The 25,292-nt window shown below is 38.0% G+C and overlaps 1 protein-coding gene across 1 annotated transcript in view; it reads right to left on the bottom strand.

Moving 5' to 3' along the window:
- Positions 1-675: 675 nt before the first annotated feature.
- AKR1D1 (aldo-keto reductase family 1 member D1) overlaps positions 676-25,292 on the bottom strand; it is a 39,462-nt gene continuing 14,845 nt past the window's right edge. The window contains exons 3-9 of the mRNA XM_054563883.1: positions 21,687-21,803; positions 16,906-16,983; positions 10,911-11,033; positions 9,576-9,685; positions 8,702-8,867; positions 4,044-4,126; positions 676-1,629 (exon numbers count right to left, since the gene is read on the bottom strand). Of these exons, the coding sequence (XP_054419858.1) occupies positions 1,587-1,629; positions 4,044-4,126; positions 8,702-8,867; positions 9,576-9,685; positions 10,911-11,033; positions 16,906-16,983; positions 21,687-21,803 (720 nt within the window). The 3' untranslated portion in view covers positions 676-1,586. The remainder of the gene's footprint in view (positions 1,630-4,043; positions 4,127-8,701; positions 8,868-9,575; positions 9,686-10,910; positions 11,034-16,905; positions 16,984-21,686; positions 21,804-25,292) is intronic.

Below are 25,292 nucleotides of genomic sequence, written 5' to 3'. Positions count from 1 at the left end.
ATCGCTGGCTCTCTCTGCACATGGCATTCTTCCTGTGTGAGTGTCTGTTCATATTTCCTCTTCTGAGAAGGATACCAGTCATATTGGATTAGGGTCCACCCTAATGGCCTCATCTTAACTAATGAGAGCTATAATAACCTTATTTCCAAATAAGGTCACCTTCTAAGGTACTGGGGGCTAACACTTCAACATATACATCTTGAGGATACAATTCACCCCAAAGTAGCTGGGAAGCTTGAGAGGGGAGGGAGGATTGACATGCAGAAGCTTGTAGCAGTCTGTCACTCTTTCCTGAACTTCCTTTTTTCTGTCCCCAACATTTCTGTTATGACTAAGAGAGTATTCCCTTCTTCTGATCTTTAGAAATATATACGTTTTTTTCCCCTGACAAATGGTGGGACTCCTTTCCCAATGCTTGTCTTTTAAAAATGATTTGATAGATATGGCCCCTCCTCCATGCTGGCCCCCTCAAAGTACTTTGAAGGGGTTTGACAATAGAGATCAGGTCTAAAGTTTCTGCTCTTCATTTTCATTTCTGTTCTCCTTTTCCTTCCCTCTCTTCCCAGTGATCAATGTGCAATAGGATCTTGATCAAAGGTCTTTCCATTGAATTGATTTCAGATGACCAGCTCCACCCCCACCCCACCCCATCCGACGGCAAAATGGAGAACCATATGGTGGAGCAAATCCTCACAGTTTATTTTTAATTTTTTTGAATAGAACATTTTCCAGAGGACAACATTATACGTATTAATATTGGAACCAGTGGAAATAATTAGTCGAGGTCAATTTTTTAAGTGATAATTTCTCAGAAGTGTATGTTTTCAGGTCATTGAAGATTATGTGTTCAGACAAATATAATTTTTGAAGACCTTTCTTACCCTGTGAAAGTGACCTAATGTGAATGAATAAAATATATTGCTTTAGTTTAATTGAAAATAAGTATATCTCTATTGTGAAATTCTAATAACTTTCTTATTCACTTAAAAAAATCACATACAGCACAATTACCAGTGTTCTTTTGAAATTGCTATCTGGAAATTTACATAATTATCTCAAAAACACTTTTAAAATCTTAAGTATAATAATTTTATAAAGCTTCTTTTTTCAATTTTCTGCCCAAAAGCCCCTTTCTAAAATGCCTTCTTTCAAAATAATCGTCTTTGGACTGGCTCACCATACAGGGTTTTATATGCATATGCTGATAGTCTCAAGTCCTTTTGCATAATGATGGTTATATGATGTGTGACCACCATTAGAAGTGTAAATAAGGGTCACCAGTTAAGTGAAGCTCAGGCCCTTTAAAGCATACAAGAAAGAACTAGCAGTTATCTATCCCTAAAGCTGGGTAAAAACTAATTAAACACACATTGAATGGTAACAACCACCAAATCAGTTTGGTTTTGTCAACCACTTAATTACCTCCAAACCATTATTTCAACAGATTTAACCTTTTTCAACATAGCCAAATCAAAGCCATACGTCACACAGAAGTTAGACCCATCACCACTTCATCTGAGGGGAGGCTCCAGCCAAAGGTTCTGGCACACACGAGAGGGAAACATCAGTTCAGGAGCTCTCCGAAGTCAGTATTCATCATGAAATGGGTATTCAGGATGATCACTCCACCTGCCAAATCGAGTCCCCGAAGGGAAAAATGTCACTCCCAAGGCGCTCGGCTGGATGCGTTACTGGCATCCTTTGGCCCTTTCACCGAGCGCTCCCTCACTCTTTACATCATTCCTTTTGTTTCTGATGCGCCCTCCTCCCAGTTTTTGTCCAGCCAGCACTTTTACCGACGCCCGAGGCAGCATCTGAGTTTAAGTGTGTGTGTTTGGGGCGTGGTGGGGGTGGGGGCGGGCTGCCTCTACACCGACATTTGGCTCAGAACAAAACCACCACTGGTGGGCGACGCCCGCCACATTCCAGCCCCTGCCTCCCCTCTGCTGCTCTGATCGAGGCTCCAGCGCAGGCCAAGGACCCATGGAACCCTCCTCCCCACCACCGCTCTGCCCTTCTCCTCGTAGCCTTTCCCTGCCTTCCTCACTAGGCCTCCGGGGAGCTGGTCATTTGAGATCTAAAATGATGACCAGCAAAGTTTCTGCTGTAAGGATGACAAGGACGATGACGAACCTATCTCTTAAATAGCATTGGTGGAATAGCCTTTAAAAGGACTGGAGTGTGTGTGCATGCGTGCGCTCACATGTGCGTCTCCCATGGGACTTGTCTAAAAGTCAGTTCTCTGAGCTTTAAATTAAAATACAATATAAATTAAATCAAAACAAACAAACAAACAAACAAGTAAACAAAAGGCCCTGAAATCCAGTCAAGGATTAACTGGATGAAAGGCAGAAAAGAATCATGCATTGCCCAGTATGCCTAAATAATGCATGTTTTGGACCCATGGGGCCTAATTCCTAATTCTCCTTGCTGATTTTTCTATTTATTTCCTGGTACAATTAGTTATTTTTCTCAGTGTTTCTAGAATTAGATGCTAAATATGTCAAATGTCCAACCAAGACATGTCATCAATTAACTGTCTGTAAAAGAAATCAGTACATTGGTGGATTGGCTATATCTTACTATCCCTTATTAATTGAATGGTATTTATTCAGTAGAAATCATTTATCTTCGAGAGCTATTAATTAACTTATAAGTGTTTCTTAGCTCCAAGTTTGCGTTTGCCCTTTCATTCTCAATGCGAGGTGGTACCTTTTGATGTTGATAGTTTTTCCCCCTGGAAAACTCACATTAGGAAGTCATTTTATCAATTCAGACGTTTATTTTTAAGATTTTAAATTATTTTTTAGAGAGAGAGAGAGGAAGTGAGGGGAAAGGAAAGGAAGAGAAACATTGATCATATGCCCCCAACAGGGGACCTGGCCTGCAACCCAGGCATGTGCCCTGACTGGGAATACAACCGGCGACCTTACAGTTCACAGGCTGGCACTCAGTCTACTGAGCCACACCAGCCAAGGCTAATTCAGAAATGTTTACATTAACAGAGAGAAGTTTCTGACTCTTGAAAAAAAGTGGGACCAAAAGCGTTCAAATTATATGAACCATTTTAGTGAGCTTTTATCAATGCTCCCTTACAGAGAAGACTGAAAAAAGAAGATGACTATCCAGGTGATCTAAAGAATGGGAAATAGTAATAAAGAATGATTAAGAAGAAAAAAAATGTATGTGTGTATATATACAACAGATGTGTGTGTGTATACGGGGTCCAGCAGAAGTAATGCCTGCCTGAGTGTGGTTGGTAGGGTAATAATGTGGGTGCCATAATTTAGAGTTTTAATTTGAACATTTCACCTAAAATGTCATATGGTGTGCTTGAGTGTGAAATTGTTATGTTACAGAATTACATGCTTATGATTTTGTAATTAAAGATTTTGTAATAAAGAAGGGGCATTATTTGTGCTGGATGCTGTATATATATTCTTTTTTTATTTTAAAGGACCAGTGGCTGAATCTGAAATTTGCAGGAGTGTAAGGAATTTTGCTGGTGGAAGGTCTCCTCAGAGGTGGAGCTAAAAGCTTCAAATCTTACAGGCAAACATTCATCTAAAACTAGTTTCTTGGCTTCCAACCTGGTGCTCTTTCTACTACACTCTCATGTCTCTGTTCCAGGCATTGCTTTTTGTGGCTAACTTTTGCTCTCATTTGTGCATCACTTTGATTTTTAGGAAGAAAGGCATATGGTATTTGAATAATGGTGCAGCTATTAATTAATTTGTATTGTATTGTACATACACTATGACTAAATTCTCCTCAAAGTCGTTAGCCTGCTATGCTTTAACCTGTCATGAGAAGTCCTATGAATGCCAGAAATCTTCTTTTAAATAAAAATGCAGATTTGCAGGAAGTTCCTAGAATGAATATAATTTACCCAGACTTATTTCATATACAGAATATGCTGCCCAGTGGCCTTGAGCCTTGTGCTTCAGTGGACACGGGCGCGGGTTCGTAAGAGCCCTCTTGGTTGATGCTTGATAACCCAACACCTTTGGGTAGTACCTGATCGATGATCCCCCAGAACTCACATGAGCAGTTGCACCAAGCGGACCTTTTTATCCAAGGCTTCGACGCTCTTCATTTCTTCTTCGGTGAGAGAAAAGTCAAAGATCTGAAATAATGGAAATAAAAGACAGACTTTTATAGTACTAGAAAATGGGTCAAGCTTGGGGACAGGGAGGGAGAAGAGCCAGCCATCGGAAACCTTCAAAGATTTATGAACATCTCTGCAAATTCTAAGAAGACTTGGACTAGCGCTGGGAGCAACCCCACTGTCGTGGAGCAGGAATTTTCTTCTGCGCTTTGTCTTTCAGACAGTTCTGCTGGGGACGCCTTGCAAAGAATTCCAAATGCCATGAAACGTTAATTGAGGACATGTGAAATTCCAGGAATAAAGAATTCTTCTTATTTCTGGATAACGTGATGAACTTTTGATTCTCTACTAGACCTTTTGTACACTTAAAAAATATTCCCTTGTCTCTAAATTTGCTTCTGTATTTTGAAAAAAGTTTTAATTTGCTTTGTTTTGCCTTTCTACTCATTTCTCTCATCACTTTTAATGTCTCTTTATCTAGCTTTTAATTCTTATTATATTTTCATTGTTTTGTTTTGTTTTTAGCTGGTATACTTTATACTCTGGTTTTATAATTGTCCTTTATTAACATTTTTATACTTTATTTTAGCTTATTTATATTTTTAACACTTGATTTACCTGTTTATATAATTTATCTACTTTTTATCTTCTTTATCTTCCTATCATTTAAATTTTATTTTAAATGGTACACTTAATCATTTTCAATCTTTCATATAAATAATACGTAAGTAATGCTTTTATGTAAGTAATGCATATAATATGTATTATTCATGGAATAAGTAGTGAAAATTGTTACCCACTACCCTAGCCCTATTCTCTGTCCTAGATGTTCTTTCCAAACATTCAACACACAGTAACATGCAATAATTGTATTATATCTATATTATTCTGCAACTTTCTTTCATTTACAGAATGTCTTGGTGATTTTTTTTCTGTCAAAGTAGGCAGACTGACTTTATCTGTTGTTTAACACTGTACCCATGGTATAGGTGTAACAGAATTTACTTAATCATTCTCCCGTAGTCTGTTACTAAGCGCTTCCTCCGCTGCCCCAAGGAAACCCTTTCTTTGATTATTTATTATCCAAGTTTTGGAGTTTATGAGATTGTGTAAGAAAGCAAAAGTTTGCATAACTTAAAAACAATCATGAATGAACCAATTGCATATAAATTGAGTCCTTCCTCAAACTACCTTTAAGCTTTTTTGCCCGTTCCCTGAGTGCTGGTGAGTCAGCCTCAGACGCCGATGGATACGCAAAGCATCCAAACCACAAAGTGGAGTTGCAAACCCTGCCAAAGGTGCAGGATTTCATGAAGTCAATGGAAGTGATCGTGGGGATTTGCTCTATTATAGGCACACTCTTTTTCAAATTAAGACTCTGATACAGTTAAAATCTACTTTGGTAGATATATCTACCATAGAGTGTGATTTGGGGAAAAAAGGGATTAAGAACCTCCTTCAGATGAAGCCATCTGAAATTTTACCAAAATTATTGTTTTTATGATCACTTTATAAAAACCTTTGTGAAGTAGCAATGTGATGTGTTATATAACTTTGTGAAGTGTATATCAAAAATCAACTGATTCACTGTTTCTTTAGGGCACATGTGTGATTTTAACCTAAGTTTTGTTTAATATAAAATGAGTATCCCTGGCCAGTGTGGCTCAGTTGGTTGGAGCATCGTCCTGTAACCAAAGGGTTGCAGGTTTGCTTCCCAGTCAGGGTACATGCCTCGGTTGTGGGTTCAGTCCCCAGTTCGGTGCCTACAGAAGGCAAACAAACAATCAATGTTTGTCTCTCACATTGATGTTTTCCTCTTTTCCCTCTTCTGTCTCTAAAAAACAATGAAAAAATGTCCTCGGGTGAGGATTAAAAAAATTAAAAATTATAAAATAAGTAAAATTACTTTCATAAATTTTGGTTTCCATTTTAAGATAAATTTCCAAATTCCCTCTCCCTCCATTATTTCTATGCAATGCATTTCCTTATCATGTGGATTGGTTTTTAGTAGTCTTCCCCCGCCCCAATCTCCTGGCACAAATTATCCTAAGTGAACGAGGAGCTCATATTAGAAAACTGAGCTCCTGATATATTCCCCCCAACCTTGTTTCTCTTACAGGAAATATTTCAAGAAGGAGAGAATGTTAATTGATTGAGCTTCTGTTGAAAGATCTAGTAGGACAGAACGAAGAACTAATTCTGGGGTCTGGGCATGTGGGGGTCCCTGACGAGAGCAGTTTCAGCACTTCCCAGTTCAGCCTCACAGTGGCGTCTCAGTGTTGAAGTGGAATGAGGAGTTCTAGGTCTCTCACTTTAAATCAAAAGCTAGAAACCATGAAGGGTGGTGAGGAAGGTATGTTGAAAGCCAAGATAGGTTGAAAGTTAGGACTTTTGTGCCAAAAAGCCAAATTGTAAGGGCCAAGGAAAAGTGCTTGAAGGGAATTAAAAATGCTACTCCCATAAACGCAGGAATGATAAGAGAGCGAAATGGCCTTATTGCTAATGTGGCAAAAGTTTTCATGGTCTGGACTGAAGATCCAACCAGCCACAACATTTCCTTAAGCCAAAGCCTAATCCAGAGCAAGGTACTAACTCCCTTCAGTCCTATAAAGCTGAGAGAGGTGAGGTAGCTGTGCAAAAAAATTTGCAAGTAGAGAGGTTGGTTCATGAAGTTTAAGCAAAGAAGCTGTCTCCTCCATTATGATAATAATATATGAAATATTGCAACAATTACCAAAATGGGACACCTAAAAGTGCCAGGTGAAGCACCAAGTTGTCCAGAATCTCTGGCTAAGGCAATTCTTGAAGGTGGCCCCACTAAATAACACATTTTCAGTGTAGACAAAACAACCTTCTGGTGGAAGAAGATGCCATCTAGGACTTCTACAGCCAGGAAGAAGTCAGTACCTGGCTTCAAAACCTTAAAGGACAATGTCTTCTTAGGGGTAAATGCAGCTGGCGACTTCGAGTTAGAGCCAATGCTTGTTTGCCATTCTGAAAAACTAGAATTTTAAGGATTATGCTAAATCTACTCTAGAACAACAAAGCTGGGGTAGCAGTACATTTGTTTACAACATGATTTGCTGAAAATTTTTTTTTCTGCTTGTGATTTAGAGAGAGGGGAAAGGAGGAAGAAAGAGAGGGAGAGAAATATCGATGTGTGCGAGAAACATCAATGAGTTGCCCCTTGCACCCCCCAACCTGGGATCAAACCTGCAACCCAGGCATGTGTCTTGACTGGGAATTGAACCTGTGTCCTTCTGCTTTGGAAGACAACGCCCGAACAACTGAGCCACACTGGCCAGGGTAATTTGCTAAATATTTTGAGCCCGCTGTTGAGACCTACTGCTCAAAAAAAAAAAATTCTTTCAAAATATTACTTCTCATTGACAACACACCTGATCACACGAGACTCTGACAGACACGTACAATGAGATGAGTGTTTTACGCCTGCTGACTCAATAGCCCTTCTGCAGCTTATGGATCCAGGACTAGTTTTGAATTTCAAGTCTTATTTAAGAAATATATTTTATAAGGCTATAACTCCTTAGACAAGGATTCCTCTGATAGACCTGACAAAGTACTTTGAAAACCTTCCAGACAGTATTCACCATTTTAGATGCCTTTAAGAACACTCCATGGGAAGAGGCCAAAATATCAACATTGGGAATGTCTTCCAAATTCCTGACAAAAGTCAGCTCTCATGGATGATTTTGAGGGGTTCAAGGCTTCAGTGGAGGAAGGAATCGCAAATGTGGTGGAAATAGCATGAGAACTAAACTCAGAAGTAGAGCCTGAATATGTGAGCGAATTGCTGCAGTCTTACGATAAAACTTTAGTGGATGAGGAGTTGCTTCTTATGGATGAGCAAAGAAAGTGGTTTCTTGAGATGGAAACTACTGCTGAAGATGCTGTCAATACTGTTGAAATGACAACAAAGGGTTTAGAATATTACATAAACTTAGTAGATAAAGCAGGCTTTGAGAGGATTAACTCTCCTTTTGAAAGAAGCTCCGTGGGTAAAATGGTATCCGGCAACAGCACCACATGTAACAGAGAAATTGTTTATGAAAGAAAGAGTCAATCAATATGGCAAACCTCACTGTTTTCTTATTTGAAGAAATTGCCACCCCCACCTTCAGCAGCCACCAGCAGCCCATCAACATTGAGACAAGACCCTCCACCGGCAAAAAGACTGTGACTTGCTGAAGGCTCAGATGGTTGTTAGCACTTCTTAGCAAAAAAGTATTTTTAAATTAAGGTACGTACATTTTTTAGACATTCTTTTTTTTTTTTTTTTCATTCTATTGCCTTACCTTATTGCAATACACACTTTATTGTGGTGGTGTGGAATGGTACCTGCAATATTTCCAAAGTATGCCTTAATAGTCAAGTAGCAAAGCAATCCCCTAAGTACTAGGAATTGTCTCAAATTCAGCTAAACTTAAATCCAGATATGGGCAGAGTAAGGGAGCTGGTATAAAATAAAATATGAAGGCATTACAAGTTTCTTATTAATCTAAGCAGAAAATTTGCTAAATTAAAAAAAAAAACCAAACCTACTGTTTACATTTTCAGCAGCAGTGCTCTTACCTGAAAGTTTTCTTTGATCCTTTCAGGGTTAAAGCTTTTAGGAATGACAACGACCCCTCGCTGGATGTTGAAACGCAAAGCAACTTGAGCTGCTGTCTTGTTGTACTTTTTCCCCAATGAGTTTAGAAGTGTGTCCTTTAGCAAAGATGGGAAGGATACATTCACCCTTAAAAAAAAGTAGAAACATGCATTATATTTAGCTTGATCAACAAGAACCAATGGTTTATTGACCCTCCTCTGTCTTCCCAATTCACCTGGTAACCTACCAGGCCATTTCAGATCATCTGTAACTAATTTCTCTGATGGCAGAGTCCTCAATGAAGAGTTGCTCTTAGTGTGGGGAAATCAAAAGAGGTAAAGTTATAGAGCTGCCTCTTTCAGAAAGTAAATGATATTTTTTCGATGTGTCTTACGCAGAGAACTGGGTTACAAGTATATGTGGGAAAGCAGGAAGACTGGAGTGGAATAAATAAAAGCACAACTCTTGGAATCATCTTAGAGTAGAAAAATTTCTACTTTGGTCTGTGGAACACATCACAGTAGACGTTGCCATTGAATGCAGAGGTCAAAAATTCTACGATTTCAGAATATGGCCATAAAGACTCTGTTGAATAATATCTAAACTAACATTCATGGACAGACACATTTCCATGTTTTAGGCACTGTTAGGTAATTTCATACATATAATCAATTCTTACAGCATCTAAGTGAGGAAGATTTTATTAGCTCGATTTGTATGGAGAATGATTTGAAGAGATTAAGTAACTTTCTTAAGATCACATTGTCAAATAGAGTCCTTTCAATCTATTCACAGCAGCCTCATATTCTACATCAAAGGAAACAATTCCTGAAGAGATAATACAGCATTACTTACCATGTTGGATCTCTACTGGTCCCCAAAGGGCTATATCCAACAATGACAATGTCATGTTGTTGGCAAAATTTCAGGAGTTTTGTCTGGATGAAATATGGGTGGCACTCAATCTATGTGGATGCATTGAAGAACAGGGCACAAAATTAAGGCCTTTTAGATGAATGCAATGTTACATAGTTTTAAAAAAATCCTTAAATAAAATTCATTTAAAATATTATGGATAATGGAATGACTTCTAAATGTTTTTCCTAACAAGGAAACTTACATTGTTTGTATACTGGTGAGATTAATTACAACAAGCTTGGTGAGAGTTTTATATTAAAAAATAAAACAAAAGCTTCATTAATTTGACAGAAAATGTAACAATCACACTTAAATTTAAATTTCTGTAATTACTAGTACAACTTTCATATGTTTACCAGTCTTACAGTTGTTCTCCTGTGAATTTATTTGGCCCATTTTTCTGTTGAGCCTTAGTATTTTATTTTTTTCTCACTAATTTTTTTCATTGATTTTTTCATTAGTCTTTTAATTCACTAGGATATGAACTTCTTTTTCTATTATATTTTTAAAAATATAATTATTGCCCTAGCTGTGTGGCTCAGTGGATTGAGTGCATCTTAACACACACACACACACACACACACACACACACACATTTTTGTTTGCCGTTCGTTTCTGATATTTTTAGATATAACATTTTTTTTACTAAATTTAACCTATTCTTTATAATTTTCCCATGGCTTCCTTTTCTATTTAGAGCTCCAGAAAACTGAAATTCTTGTTTAGTATTTACAAATGACTTCCTCTTTCTCTTTAACTTTTGATCATAGGGACATTCACTTTGGAACATGATATAACGCAAAGATCTATATTGTTTCCATATAACTGGGCATTTTCACCGCACCATTTACTAAAAAATCCATCCTTTTGCCACTAGTTAGTGCTACTTTATTTTACATCAAGTTCTTGTACTTGGGCCTGTTTCTACAATATTTCTTATTTTCTATTTATCTGTATTATTGGCTCTTGTGCTAACCTTATGTCTAGCATATATTCTATATGTCTTGATACCTGGAAGGTCTTGTTCCCCCTCATTATTTTTCTTCAGAATTTTTTGGGGAGGTTAGTTACTTTTGTCTGTATTTAAACTTTCAAGTCTTTTTTTTTTTTTTTTTTTAAGAAACATAAATTGAGAGAAGTTGAAAGACTTGCCTAGGGTCTTATGTAGAGCAATCACAGAACTTTCTGACTCCTAGCCCAAGGTTCTTGCTCTTAAATAACTATTGGAACCCCTGGCCACATCCCACCCCCGTCAAAATGTATCTACTGTACCTGGTTGCTGACTGGCTTATACTTGAGTCCTGGTTTGTTCAGGATTAGCTCCAGTTGCCTGCGGTTAAAATTGGATACACCAAGAGATTTCACCAGGCCAGCATCTTTGCAAGCTTCCAAAGCCTGCGGAGCCAATGAATAAGACAAGAAAATAAAACAAAAGCTTTGCTAATTTGATATACGATATAAATGAATTAAGAAAGAAGTTTCAAAACAAGCAAGAATGAATGTTTATAAGGGTTAATATAAATTCTTTTTTCTTTTTTCTTTTTCTTTTTTTTTTGGTAGAGTGAGGGCAAGGGAGGGAGAAAGAGAGAGAGAGAAACATCAATCAGTTTTCTGTATCTGCCCTGACTGGGACCAAACCTGCCATCTAGGCATGTGCTCTGACCAGGAATCAAATGGAAGCCTTTTGTTTACAGGTCAACACCCAACCAACTGAGCCACACCAGTCAGGGCTTAATATAAATTCTTTAAAAACAAAAGTCCTTGAATATGTCAATAGGCATTCTGTGAAGGAAAAGAGAGGAGACACACAGGAATTGTGTGATTGAGTTTGAGGAGTATTGTATATGATATCTTCCCCTTGTAATGTATATAATGATCCTATTTCTTGAAATTTGTTGAGGCTTTCTTATGCCATGGTACCTAATCATTTTTTATAAGCGTCCGATATGTATAAAAAATGTATATTCTCCTGGTTTTGGATGCAAATCTCTCTCTCTCCTTGTATCTCATATACACACACACACACACACACACACACACACACACACACACATTATATATAAAATTAGGGCTAGCTTTTCTTGGCTTCACAATAATTTAAAGGAATATGTTAGAAATCTCCCACTATAATAGATTTATCAATGACTCTGTGTATTCTATTTTTAAATATGTTTTCCTATAATTTTTGCTTTATATATTTTGAAGATATTTTATTGGGTGCATATGTGTTTAAAATTGATATGTCTTCTTGGTAAAATTAATCTTTTATCATGATGTGGGATCCTTTCCATCCTTTGAATTTTAAGCTTATGTTGTCAGCTATTAATATAACTATACAACTTTTCCTGATAAGTATTTGACTGATAAGCTTTTCCTCTGCCCTTTAAATTTTAACTTTCAGCCCTGACCACAGCTAGTTAGACATCATCCAGCAAAGTGAAAGGTTGCTGATTCAATTCCTGGTCAGGCTACATGCCTAGGCTACAGAGTAGGTTCCCAGTGGGGGTGCCTACTAGAGGCAACTAATCGATATTTTTTATCCTTCTCTTTCTCCTTCCCTTCCCCTCTCTTTAAAAATAAATCAATTAATTAAATAAAAATAATTTTTAACTTTCACATGTCTTTATGCTTAGTTGTACCTATCTCTAATCAGTCAATCTTGGTCTTTTAGTAGGTGAATTTAGTTTCTATTTATTGCAACTATAAATATATTTGGACTGTTTCTTTTTTGTATTTTTAAGAAGTTTATATCGTTTTTTAAATAAAGACAAGAACTTAACAAGCTTGCACATTTCTTGATTTACCCCCATCCCCAACATCTAAGAGATTAATAGTCTATGTAGAATTTAAGTTCCAATTATTAAAGGTATATTTTTCTCTTTTTATTTGATCTTAGAAAGTTTTATAGATTATAAAAACTGTATCAAGTTTGATTTGGTCACTTTCACTTTATACATTTCTTGGAGCCTCTTTTAGGTTTTTGCTCTGCTTATTTAGCAGTGGCTTTCAATGTTCTTTATGCAGCAAAACTTCTGAGCAGTGTGTAGATCAGAAACTGTTTTTTATCATGCTTCATTTTTTGTTTGTTTGTTTTTTAAGTTTAATCTTCATTGTATTTTTTTTCCATTACCATTTAGTCCCTTTATATCACCTTCCCCCCAGTAATCACCACACTGTTGTCTATGTCCACGAGCCCTTTTTCCTTTTTGCTCAATCTCTCCACCCCTTAACGCCCCCCCGACCCCTCACTAGCTGTCCTCTGCCCTCCATCTATGAGTCTGTCTCTGTTTTGCTTCTTAGTTGAGTTTGTTCATTAGGTTCCACATATGAATTAAATCATATGGTATTTGTCTTTCTTTGACTGGCTTATTTCACTTAGCATAATGTTCTCCAGGTCCATCCATACTGTTACAAAGGTAAAATTTTCTTTTTTACGGCCGAGTAGTATTCTATTGTGTAAAATTCCCATAGTTGTTTTATCCACTCATCTACTGACGGACACTTGGGCTGCTTCCACATCTTGGTGATTGTAAATAATGCTGCAATGAACATAGGGGTGCTTATGTTCTTTTGAATTACTGTTTGGGGCTCCTTAGGATATATTCCCAGAAGTGGGATCATTGGGTCAAAAAGCAGTTTCATTTTAAATTTTTTGAGGTATCTCCACACTGCTTTCCACAGTGGCTGCACCAGTCTGCGTTCCCACCAACACTGCAAAAGTGTTCCCATGTTTCCACATCTTTGCCTGCACTTGTTTGTTCATGCATCATTTTTGCCTTACAGTTTGACTGGACATAAGCTTCAAGGTCAGTGTTCTTTATCTTTCAATACTTCAAAAGTACTACTCTATTCCCTCTTTGGCACCCTGTGCTGCTGATAATAAAACAAAACCAATCCAAATAAAACTGATACCGATCTCGTTGCATATGACTGACTTCTTTACAGATTTACTGAGGTATTATTGATGTGCAATAACAACACATGTTTGAAATGTACGTTTTGATACACTTTGACATGTTTATGCACCAGTAAAATCACCACAATCAAGATCATGAACACATGCAATGGAAATACTGATAAATGTTTAACAACCAGTTATCCAGGGGAAATCAAAGTGCCCCAATGTGTGGTGTTTGTCAATTTCTGTAGTGTAACTGCTCTCACAGGGCGCATTAAGCGTTAAGACATCACGTCACCAAATGTGGAGTTAGGGAGAGGAACGCACTGTCAGTTCTCGCAGGCTGGAATGTGCCAGCTCCAGTACAACCCTGGAAACATGATCTGTGCCCCATTGAATTGCTTGGCACCTCTGCTGCAAATCAACTGACCATGTATATCTTTGTGTCTATTTTAGGCTCCCTGTTTTGTTCCATTGATCTAAATGACTATCTTAATGCCAACAGAGCAGTGTCTTGATCACTGTAGTTGTATAAGATTTCTTGAGATTAGTTAGTGTAAACACTAAAAAATTTATCCTTTTTCAAAGTTGTTTTGGCTCTTTTGGGTCATTTGTAATATCCCATTAGTTTTAAAATCAGGTTTTCAATTTCTTTTGAAATTTTCATTGGGATTGCATTGAATCTATAGAAAATTAATATCTTCTGTATTGAGGCTCTGGTCAAAGCACATGGTATTATCTTTTGTACATATTTTGTTAAATTTATCTCTAAATATTTGATTTTTTTAATTTTTATTTTTCCATGTTGTTTTTAAAAGATTCAATTCTAATTGTATGTTGCTACCATATAGATTAGATAAGATTTCTTATTTCTTCTTTGTCCTATGGGTTATTTATCTGTATGCTCCTTAGTTTCAAAATATTTGATGATTTTTTTCAGATTTATTTTTGTTATTAATATCACATTTAATTCCAATTTAATAAGCCTACTTTGCATGATTAGAATATTTTGAATGAATTGAAATTTACTTTTTGTGTCATCAAGTGGACTATTAAATGTTGCATGTGCACTTGAAAAATAGTGTTCTGTTATATTTTGGCCAAGTATTCTATAAATGTCAATTAGGTCAAGTTGAATGGTAATGTTTAAATCCCCTATAATCTACACGTTTTTTTTCTTTTTTCCCCCTTTGCCCTCCTCCACCCATCCCACTCCGCCTCCCTCTCCCACAGTCAATTCCCACACTGTGTTCCATGTCCATGGGTCATCCATACCTGTTCTTTTCTTAGTCACTTCTTCTTTCCACCATTGTCCTCCTTCCCCATACCCTCTGGTTACTTTCAGTCTGCTCCATGTTTACACAACTGTGGTTTATGTTGTTCGTTAGTTTATTTTGTTGAATAGATTCCACTTATAGGTGAGATCATATGATATTTGTCTTTCACCGACTGGCTTATTTCACTTAGCATAATATTCTCCAGTTCCATCCATATTGTTGCAAAAGGTAGGAGTTCCTTCTTTCTTTTTTTAAATATAGATTGATTTTATTTATTTTTTAATGTCAAAATCCATTATAAAATATTAAAAAATTTAAATCCATTGTAAACTCTCAGCAATTAAAGCAACATGACACCAGCACAGAAATAATCAAGTAGATCAATGAAATAAAATGAGCACTCTAGAAACAAATGTATATATCTAACACTGTAATATATAATTAAATTGATATGTCAAATCAGTGGGGGAAATAAGACTTATTCAACAAATAAGGTGCACGGACCACTATTACTTGAAATAAAACAAATGTAGAGCTCTTTTTCATCCTGTAATCTATAGATTTTCTCTTTAGTTTTATCTTAATTATTGAGATGGAGGTTTAAAAATCTTTGACTATAATTGTGGATTATTGTCTTTCCCTTTTCAATTCTCTTAGTTTATGTTTCATGTATTTTTAGAGTTCTGGTGTTAAGTACATAGATGTTTAGGATTTCTTTTTTATCGCAAAGCCAACTTCTTTATCCCTGGTAATACTTTTTGCTCTGAAACCTTTGTTGATATGAAAATAGCTACTCCAGCTTTCTTTTGATTACTGTGAGCCTAGTTTATCTTTTTCTAGCCTCTTAATTTTTTTAACCTTTGACTTTAAACATGTATGTGTGTTTATTTAAAATGGGTTTCTTACATATAAGATATAGTGGGGTTTTGCTTTTTGTCCATTCTGACAACTTCTGCCTTTTATTGGATTGTTTTGATTATCTACACAGACTGTGATTATTGATATCACTGTGTTTAAATTTCCCATCTTGGTATTTGTTTTCTATTTCCCCACTTATTTATTTTCCTTCTGCTCTTTTTTTCCTGACTGCTCTTGGGCTGATTGTCTTTTATTATTTCATGTTGTTTCCTTCTTTGGCTTGTTTGCTATACTCTGGAAGCATTAACATTTTCTCTTCATGTTTGATATCCTGAAATTTCTCTATAACATGTCTAGTGAATTTCCTTCTCTTTCCTCTTTGATAATCTGTGCTCTTTCAATGTCTTTTGTTCTTCCCCTTCAAATATTACCTCTTTTCCTTTTTTCTTCTTTCTTTTTTCCTGAGGTTTTTATTATGTGAGTATTGTAAATTCAAATTTTATCCTGCACATCTCTTAGCTTTTTTATCACATTTAATTTTTTCTTATCTTTTCCTTCTTTATATTGGGAGATTTTTGCATCCTAATCTTTCAATTTGATAATCTTTTTTCTTATCTATATCCATTTCACTTTCATCCCATCTATTCCGTGGTTTTTTATTTTTCCTAATTATTATTTAGTGCTTTTTTTAAAAAGTTCTCTTGTTCTTGTTTCACATTGCTAATATCTCTTCTTATGTCCTTTAATACAGTAGTTGGCTAATTTGAAAGTTCTTGGTCCTCTGTTCTGTTTATGTTGGGATCTCTAATTGGGATATGTTATTTCCTTATGAAATCAATACCTTGTTATTTTGAGCTGTGAGCTAATTTTCTCCCTGGGATACTGGCTTTCCTGTTGGGCAGACTCTTAGAGGAGAACACCAGGCTCCAAATCTGGTCCGTTCCAGTGAGGTCAGGAGCGAATATATGGCCTCACAAGTAGAGAGCCCCAGGCATCAGAAAACCAGAAACTGCCTCCTCCCCCTTGGACACAACTCCACTCTTCAGATCTTCAGCTGTTATCTAGAGAGGGGCACCCACTGGAAAGAGATACTGTGGTCACTAGAATATGTTCCCAGCCTTTGGAGTCTGGCATAGGAGTGTAAAGGCTGTACTGCTACTTACATCCAACAGGAATGATCAGATTACAATAAAAATATATAGTCTTTTAAAATAAAAGGCCTACTTGAACTTACCTCCCAAGTGGCACATAGATCTGTCTTGTGATATAACCATTTGCCGTTCTCATCTTTAGGAAGTATTGCATCTCCAGGCTTTAAAAAAAATAAAAAAACAAGCATAATTCATTTTATTTATACCTGAGAATTGAAATTATGGAATTTGAATTGTCATTATGCCAATATATCCTAGTCCTGGGAAAGCAGTTCAAATTTAATGATTTATAGGTTTATATAATTACATAATAAACTATATATATTTTCTCACCTTTGGGGGACTGTCCAGGCATTCTTTCACTTTTTCCAAAATAGGTGACACATTGATCTCATGACCCTACCCTGCCTTTAATTTTCCCTTTACTTGTTGACAGATTATTGCTCTTAAGTCATGAACTTCTCTCCTAGTGACAAAATTACTCATAAAAAAAAGAGTGGAGGCTGAGCATTAGGACTTTGAGACTCAGTGTTGCGGTAGTCCGTTTAGCCTGGGCAAAGTTTAGCACCACGTGATACGTGACTTCTCATTTCTGGCTAACTTGCACGCTGGCTATTTTCCTTCCGTCTCTGGGCCCTCCAGGGGTTTAGCATCTCTTTTGCTTACTCTGAAGTAATCATTATCTGAGGGTCAAATTTCCTTCTCTGGTTTTTGGGTGATCCTTTCCCAACTAAGACTAACTGTGGTGTGAAATGTTGCCTTTCAGATTTCTCATTTTTGGCAATTTCTAAAAATAGGACCCATTTCTTATGGGCTTGGAAATGGAATAGAGATAAAAAAAAAAAAAGAAGAAGATGATTCCTAGGCTACTTGGGTGGATGGTGGTCATCGCTTCCCGAGGTTGGGTTAGGAATCAAGAGTTTCAGTTTGGATATTTTCAGTTTGGAATGACTATAATGTGCTCCCCTGTATAATGCGCAGCCACGGTTTTGTGCACATTATACACGGGATTATTATACCTATGGTATGTAATCATTATACCCATATATAATGCACATCCTTATTTTTCCCTCAAAATTTTGGGCAAAAAAGTGCATTTTATACACGACAAAGTGCAGTTGTTCAAATGGTTATTTGAGGAGGCAACTAAACAGAAAAGTCTCAGAAAGAGGCCCAGAAAGATATCATGGCTGCAGACAAAATGTGGTTGCATATAAAATGGTATTTAATCCATGCAACTATACGAGATCACCTATAGAGAGAGTGTGCCTCAGTAAGACAAGAATATAGAGAATAGAGGTCCTGGGCCTCACAACGTTTGGAGGTTGGCAGGGAAGAAGCTGTCAAAGAATCATGATAGGGTAGCATTCCAGAAGCTACAAAAAGAAAATGTGTACAGGAGATAGTGGTCAACTGTGTTGAAATAGGTCGAATAATATGAGAATAAAGTGTTTATTGGTTATGGTTGCCAGCATGGAAGTTTTTGTACACCTTGATAACGGGAATTTTTATTTAAAATCAAGCGGTTGGACAAAATTCATTACATTAAAAAAAAATTTTTTTTCCTGTCATCTCACCTGAACAGGACTTTCCCCTGGTGGTAACACTTTTTTTAGCAAAAACAGCTTTGGCTCAATTTCCTCCTGTCTCACGTAGAATGAGAAAAAGTCTCCTTATTTCTCCACGCCACATCATCATTCCTGTTAACTGCCTTGTCTCTGTTTCCCAGGCCCTTTGATCTTCTCAACACCTATGATCCACATTTCCATTCCAGTCTCCCTCCCGCCTTTTGCATTTCCCAATTTTACTTCTGTTCTGGAATGGTTTTATGCTTCCGGCACAAACTGTTAAATAATTCTTACTTTCCCAGATTTTAATTAAGTCCTTATCACACCTGATCCCATGTTAGATATTTCTATGATCTTCGTCTCAGCTTCCCCTGTACCGGCTCTACTTATCCCTCACTGGATAATCCCATGACCTTTCCTACCACTCCTGCTTCTCCTGTAAGGCATTATTAAAAGAATAATTCAAAGCTCTAAAAACTCATACTATTGATTCTCATTCCTGTTCAGCAGTAATTTTATTTATGTTTTAAAAATGTCATTCATCTTTTAAAAAGTATAAGGCAGAAGGGGCTGTATAGTGTAGGAGAATAAATAAGGGATTCACATCACGGGACCCAGGATCTGGTCCCAGCCTTGATGGATTTTTTAAACAGGTTTTGTTTATTTATTTTTAGAGATAGGGGAAGGGAGGGAGAAAAAGAGGGAGAAAAACATCAATGTGTGGTTGTTTCTTGTGCACCCCCTACTGGGGACATGGCTCACAACCCAGGCATGTGCCCTGACTGGGAAGTGAACCTGCAACCCTTTGGTTTGCAGGCTGGCAATTAATCCACTGAGCCACACCAGCCAGAGCAATAATTTCACATGTGTAATTTTAATGACTCCTCACAACACTTGGCAAGTCAGTTATTATTATCTCCAATTTACCAATAATGAAATTGAAGTTTGGAAATATCAAAGTGACTATGCTAGTAAGTAATAAAGCTGAGAGTCAGCCCCTCTTCTGTGTGACTCCAAAGCCCATACTCTTTCCAGTGCGCCGTGCTTAGGGGATCTGTTATGAGATCAGGTAATAACTTGACCAAGTCATTTGGCTCACATGTGACAGCTGGGATTCGAACTAGACGGCCTGGCTCTGGAGCTCTGCTTCATACCACTGTTCTCATGAGTGCAGTGGGAATTTGTCATTTTGTTTTCTACCATCCTTATGCCATCTTCTACGGAGGTGCTCAGTCCACATTGTTTGTGTGGGCTGACCCAGCTCCACCTCTTGGCTGTACATGTCCATGAGTCACCCAAGCCCTCACACAAAGATTAGTCAGCAGTGGACACAACCCATGACCCCAGCAAGGCTAATCAGTATTTCTCTATGAGATTTAAAGTGTAGTCTCTCTTTCTCTGAAAATGTAGGCTTGCCATGTCAATGGGCACTTTACCATCATATGGAAAGGGAAGCCAATCGGAACACAGGGATAGAGAAGCAGCCAGAGTGCAGACACGTAGTTTAAACTTCTGGATCCAGCTGTGCCTGAATTAGATATCCTTTGGACTTCTTAGGTCCCTTTTTTGCTAACGCCAATTTAAGTCGAACTTCTGCCACTTATAACAAGAGTCCTGACTCACACAAAGGTGTTGAGGTGTGGCAAGTAATGGACCAAAAATGTAGAATTAGCTAGGTCCATATGGGGTTGGGGGCAGTGAGGATTTTCCAGCTGAGAACTGGCTATTCTTTCTATGCAATAGCATGACATCTTGTTAAATCGTTGCTTTGTTGTGTCTTGAGACTCTGACAATGGCATACTAAGGTTGAAGCTTTAGGGGGCTTAGTGGGAAAATGTTGGGTGTTAAAGTTTATTGGCCATTTTTGAAGTCTTCAGGAAGGTCCTAAGGAAAGATAAATGTGTTTATTGCTTCTTGACTTGTAAGACGAGAGGTAAGATCATATTTTGCTAAAACAGCTACTTTCTGCTTCTGGATGCCATCAGAGTGTCAGAAGCTCAGCCCTGAGCCTTCTAGAATGAGAAAAGTCAGGGTCAGCCAAGACAGGAAGGCAAGAATCCTAGAGGGAAATAAACTTGAACTTTGGGGGAATTCTCGTCCACATCTCTCCGAAGGCAAGATCTTGAGCCATGGATGCCCTACCTGTCAAGGGAGCACCATCCAGTGAGAAGCAGACTGGGTGCAAGGAACCCGATCGCTGTGCCTCCCTGTGTTGTATTATTGTCAGCCAGATGTGAGCTATATTAAGCTTAAAACTGAGTAGAAGAGCAGGACAAACAAAGGTTTGGAAACAAGAAATAGACCCTCTAAGAAGCCTAGTTTTAATTACTCTTTTAGGGAGCTGACTGAATGTGAATTTACTGAAAGCCTAAAAGAATTTTAAGGGATATTGTCTTGTCCATGAAATTCCAATCTGGCTAATAAAAGCCTCGGATTACCAAGGCCATTGCGAAGGCCGAAGACCCGTATGCATCTACCTGAAGCAGAATGGGAAAGGGGAATCTTTCCCAGAGCTCATTGTGGATGTGACCATAGAGAAGAGTCACCAAGGAAAGTGCTTCCAGAGGATAGAACAGGGCAGCCAGGTTGGTTGCATAAAGGACTTCTGGCCACTGCAGTGGGAGAGTCCTTGTTCTTCCTGACCAGCAGGATCTGATTTGCCTCATGCACCAGCTTCATTTTCAATCTCTCCTTTCCTCCCTGAAATTTTAAAGCAGTCATTTCTCTTCAGCAGTGTGTCTGGGATGTGTTGTTGGAGGTTACATTAGCACGGAGTCCACAGATTGAGGAAATTCAAGGAAGAAGAGCAATCAAACTAGAGGAATAGCTAGCACCCTGACCTTGCTGCTAACTCCAAAACACCTCACCATTCTTTGAGTTATTTTCCTGTGGAGAGGGTGGAAGGTGAATAAGTTTTCAGCTGTATATATGGTACTATTTTGCATTATGTCATGCAGGGACATTACCTTGACTATGTGAGTGGCAAGAAGGATGTATCTGGATGCCCAACAACTAAAACGTGGACTACCGTTCGGGGAGTACATGATGGTTTTATGGAGAGAGTTTAAATACAGGTGTAAAGACATGATGTAATAAAAAATGCATTAGATTATGAATCAGGAAACATGGGATCCAAGCCTGAGTCTGGCATATATAAACTTTTTGGCCATTCGTTGGGCTAGATCAGTGCTGCCTGATCTATGGTAATAAAACAATAACATTCTGCGGTGCTAACTAATGAGCTAGTTCATGGTTGCCAAAGAGCTGAGGCCAAACCTTTAGGTTTCCGAACTCACCTGAAAAGCCATGGGTAACTCAATGATGTAAAGATCGACGTAATCTAGCTGGAGGAGCCTGAGCGTCCTCTCTAGGCACGGGCGGACGTTCTCTGGGTCATGATCTGTACACCAAAGCTGAAAGAGTAAAATCGGGTTAGTTAACTAATACCCATGCTGGTTTTTTTTTAAAGAATAACTCAGCCCATTACTCTTTACAAAGCCTTCATACACATTTTATTCATTCACTTTATTGCACAAAAATATGTTTATGCTGAAGTTTTATTTGAGTATAGGATAAACTGATATTACTCTTGATACCCATAGTATAACTTTATCAGAATATAGTACCAGAATATACATCCATATGTTCATTGCAGCATTATTTATAAGAGTCAAGATACAGAAGCAACTGAAGTGTCCATCAATAGATGAGTGGATATAGCATTCACTGATAAGGAGTTAATACTCAAAATTTATAAAGACCTTATAAAACTCAACCGCAAAAAATAATCTAATTAAAATATGGGCAGAGGACCTGAATAGACACTTCTCCAAAGAGGACATACAGATGGCCAATAGACATATGAAAAGATGCTCAACATCACTAAGATCAAAGAAATGCAAATGAAAATCACAATGAGACAGCACCTGACACCTGTCAGAATGGCTGTCATCTATAAATCAACACACAACAAGTGCTGGGAGGGTGTGGAGAAAAGGGACCCCTCATGCACTGCTGGTGGGAATGCAGACTGGTGCAGCCACTATGGAAAGCAGCGTGGAGAGACCTCAAAAAATTAAAAATGGAACTGCCTTATGACCCAGTGATTCCATTTCTGGGAATTTATCTGAAGAAACCTGAAGCGCTAATTCAAAAGGATACATGCCCCCCTATGTTAATTGCAGCATTATTTACAATGGCCAAGATCTGGAAACAGACCCTGTGCCCCTCAGTAGATGAGTGGATAGAAAAGCTGTGGTACGTTTACACAATGACATGTGACTTGGCCATAAAAAAACAAGAAGGAAATCTTACGCTTTGTGACAGTATTGATGGACTGGAGAACATTACACTGAAAGAAATAAGCCCGTCAGAGAAGGACAGATACTGTATGATTTCACTCAAATGTGGAATCTAATGGACAAACTGAATAAGCAAAAGAGAGACAGACTCATATACAGAGAGCAGGCTGAAAGCTCTGGGAGGGGTTTGGGGAGCAGGGGGATCGACCCAAAAAAGAAAAACTCATGGACACTGACAGCAGCGTGGAGACTGCAAGCGTCGGTGGAGGACGGAAGAGGATATAAGGGGGATACACAGTAATGGAAAAAAATAGAGTGAAAATAAACTATTGCAAATATAGATGAGTGGATAAAGAAGAAGTGGTGCATTTATACAATGAAATATGACTCGGCCTTAAGAAAAATGAAATCTTGCCGTCTGGAGTGGACCTACAGGGCATTGTGCTGAGTGACGTAAGTCACACAGGAGAAAGACAAATGCCAGACGATTTCACTTATATGTGGAATATAGAAAACAAAATAAACTAAACAAATTCACAGATGCAGAGCGCATTTTGACGGTCGCCAGATGAGAGGGATGGGTGAAAAAGGTGAAAGGGTTAAAAAGGACAAGTTGGTAGTTACAGAGCCATCACTGGCGTGTGAGCCACACTGAGGGAAGAGAGTCAACAGTACCATAGTAACCATGTGGGGTGCCCGATGGGGACTAGATTTCCCAGGGTAATCACTTTGTAAGTTACAGAAATGTCTCCTTACTGGGTTGCACACCTAAAACCAATATAATATTGTACGTTGACTATAATTGAAAGGTAAAATTATTTTAATAAGAAAATATAGGACCAGAGACTTAAAGACCCGCCGGAAGCACAGAGGGCCTCCTTTGGAGAAAAGTCTTCCGCTCCGTGCTAACTTCCTACCTGACTCTCAGCTCTAAAACTTTCCCTCCCTGTGTAACTGGGGAACATGGATCTGAATAGCCGCGCTGACCTGGGTTGACGCTTTCTTTTCGTGTTGCTCTGATAAAAGGTGAGCTTCATTTGAGCAAGAAATACAGTTGTGTGAGCAACTTCACTGCATCCTTCACATGTGGCAGGCAGTATGGGAGCTGGTGAAATTTTAAGTTATGGCAAAGATTTAGATTCTCTCTCCCTGCTCCTTTGTTCTCATTTCCTACCAGGGACCCCAGGGAAATTCTGCAGGTTCCTACTGAGAACTTGCTGGATGTCTGGCTGAACTGATAATGTCACCAAAATGGCAGGCTAGGGGACCCCAGCCTTACCTCACAGCAAGGCCAACAGTTTGACAGCAGTGCATGAGTGCAAATGGGGAGATGTTGGTCCAAGGACACCAACTTCCAGTCATAAGATAAATAAGTTCTGGGGGTTTAATGTATAGCATAGCGATTACAGTCAATAATGCTGTATTATATACTCAATTTTTTTTTTTATTCACTTATTTTTAGAGAGGGAAAGAGAGGGAGAGAAACATCAGTGTGTGGTTCCATTTCACGTGCCCCTTGCTGGGGACCTGGCCTGCAACGCAGGCATGTGCCCTACACTGGGAATCAAACTGGCAAGCCTTTGGTTCACAGGCTGGTACTCAATCCACTGAGCCACACCAGCTAGGGCTGTATTATATACTTTAAAGTTGCTAAGAGAGTAGGTCTCACATGTTCTCACTACAAGAAAGGAATGGTAATTATGTGAAAAGGTGGAGGAGTTAGCTGACATATGGTGGCAAATATTTTGCAATATATAAGTGTACCAAATCAACATGTATACCTTAAATTCACATAATGTTATATATCAGTTATACTTCAATAAGTATGGAAAAAATAAAGCTAATAAACTTAAGTTGCTTACAAAAAAAAAGGAAAAATAAATTACTTGATCTCTAGAGTGTTAGGTAAGGAAAGATTAAGGTTTGGATCATCAACTTGGGGCACGTGCACCCTTGGAGTCAGTAAAACCTAGGTTGCTGAGGGGTACTCAGAGTCTTGGGATAAATTAGTACATCTTCTTGAAGCATCCCGTTTGCTGCAATATTTCTTTGGGAAAAGAGTTCTAAATTTCGGTTCCTTTTTAGTCACAAGTACGGGCAAGCAAAATTAGTAAAATTTGATTTTTTTTTCTTATGTTGGGCAATCATTTTATTTGTCCTGCCTTCAGAGCACAGAGAAGAGAAAACCTGAGGCAGAGAGATGGGTGGGAAAATGGGTTTGGCTGTTACTGTGGGCCCTGTGGGTGTCATTGCTGCCTGAAATGAAAATTCTGTTCTATACATTCTAATCATTTTTATTCAACAAACCCACAGAGTACCAGCTTTGTAGCAGGTACTGTATAAGTATTTTGTAAATGTTAACTCAAAGTGACTTTATGAAATAGTTGATATCATTCGGTTGAATTTTCCAACGTGATAGATATTGCAACAGCTTTAGTGTTCACCAAAGAGATAAGAAGGAAGTTTTGGGGGTCCGTTTTTCTTGGTGGTTATTTAAAACTTCATTCTTACATGAAACAAACATGAATAAAAGATCGAGACAATGCAAAAGTTTTTTAAAAATTTTAAGATAAGTCAAAGTTTTCAAAAATATTTCCGGCT

Source organism: Pteronotus mesoamericanus, unplaced genomic scaffold (genome assembly GCF_021234165.1).
Source record: "Pteronotus mesoamericanus isolate MK-2021 breed Mesoamerican mustached bat unplaced genomic scaffold, CSHL_Meso_final scaffold_85, whole genome shotgun sequence".
Classification (NCBI taxonomy): domain Eukaryota; kingdom Metazoa; phylum Chordata; class Mammalia; order Chiroptera; family Mormoopidae; genus Pteronotus; species Pteronotus mesoamericanus.
The sequence above is the reverse complement of the archived record's forward strand: the minus strand, read 5'-3'. Positions and strand labels throughout refer to the sequence as shown.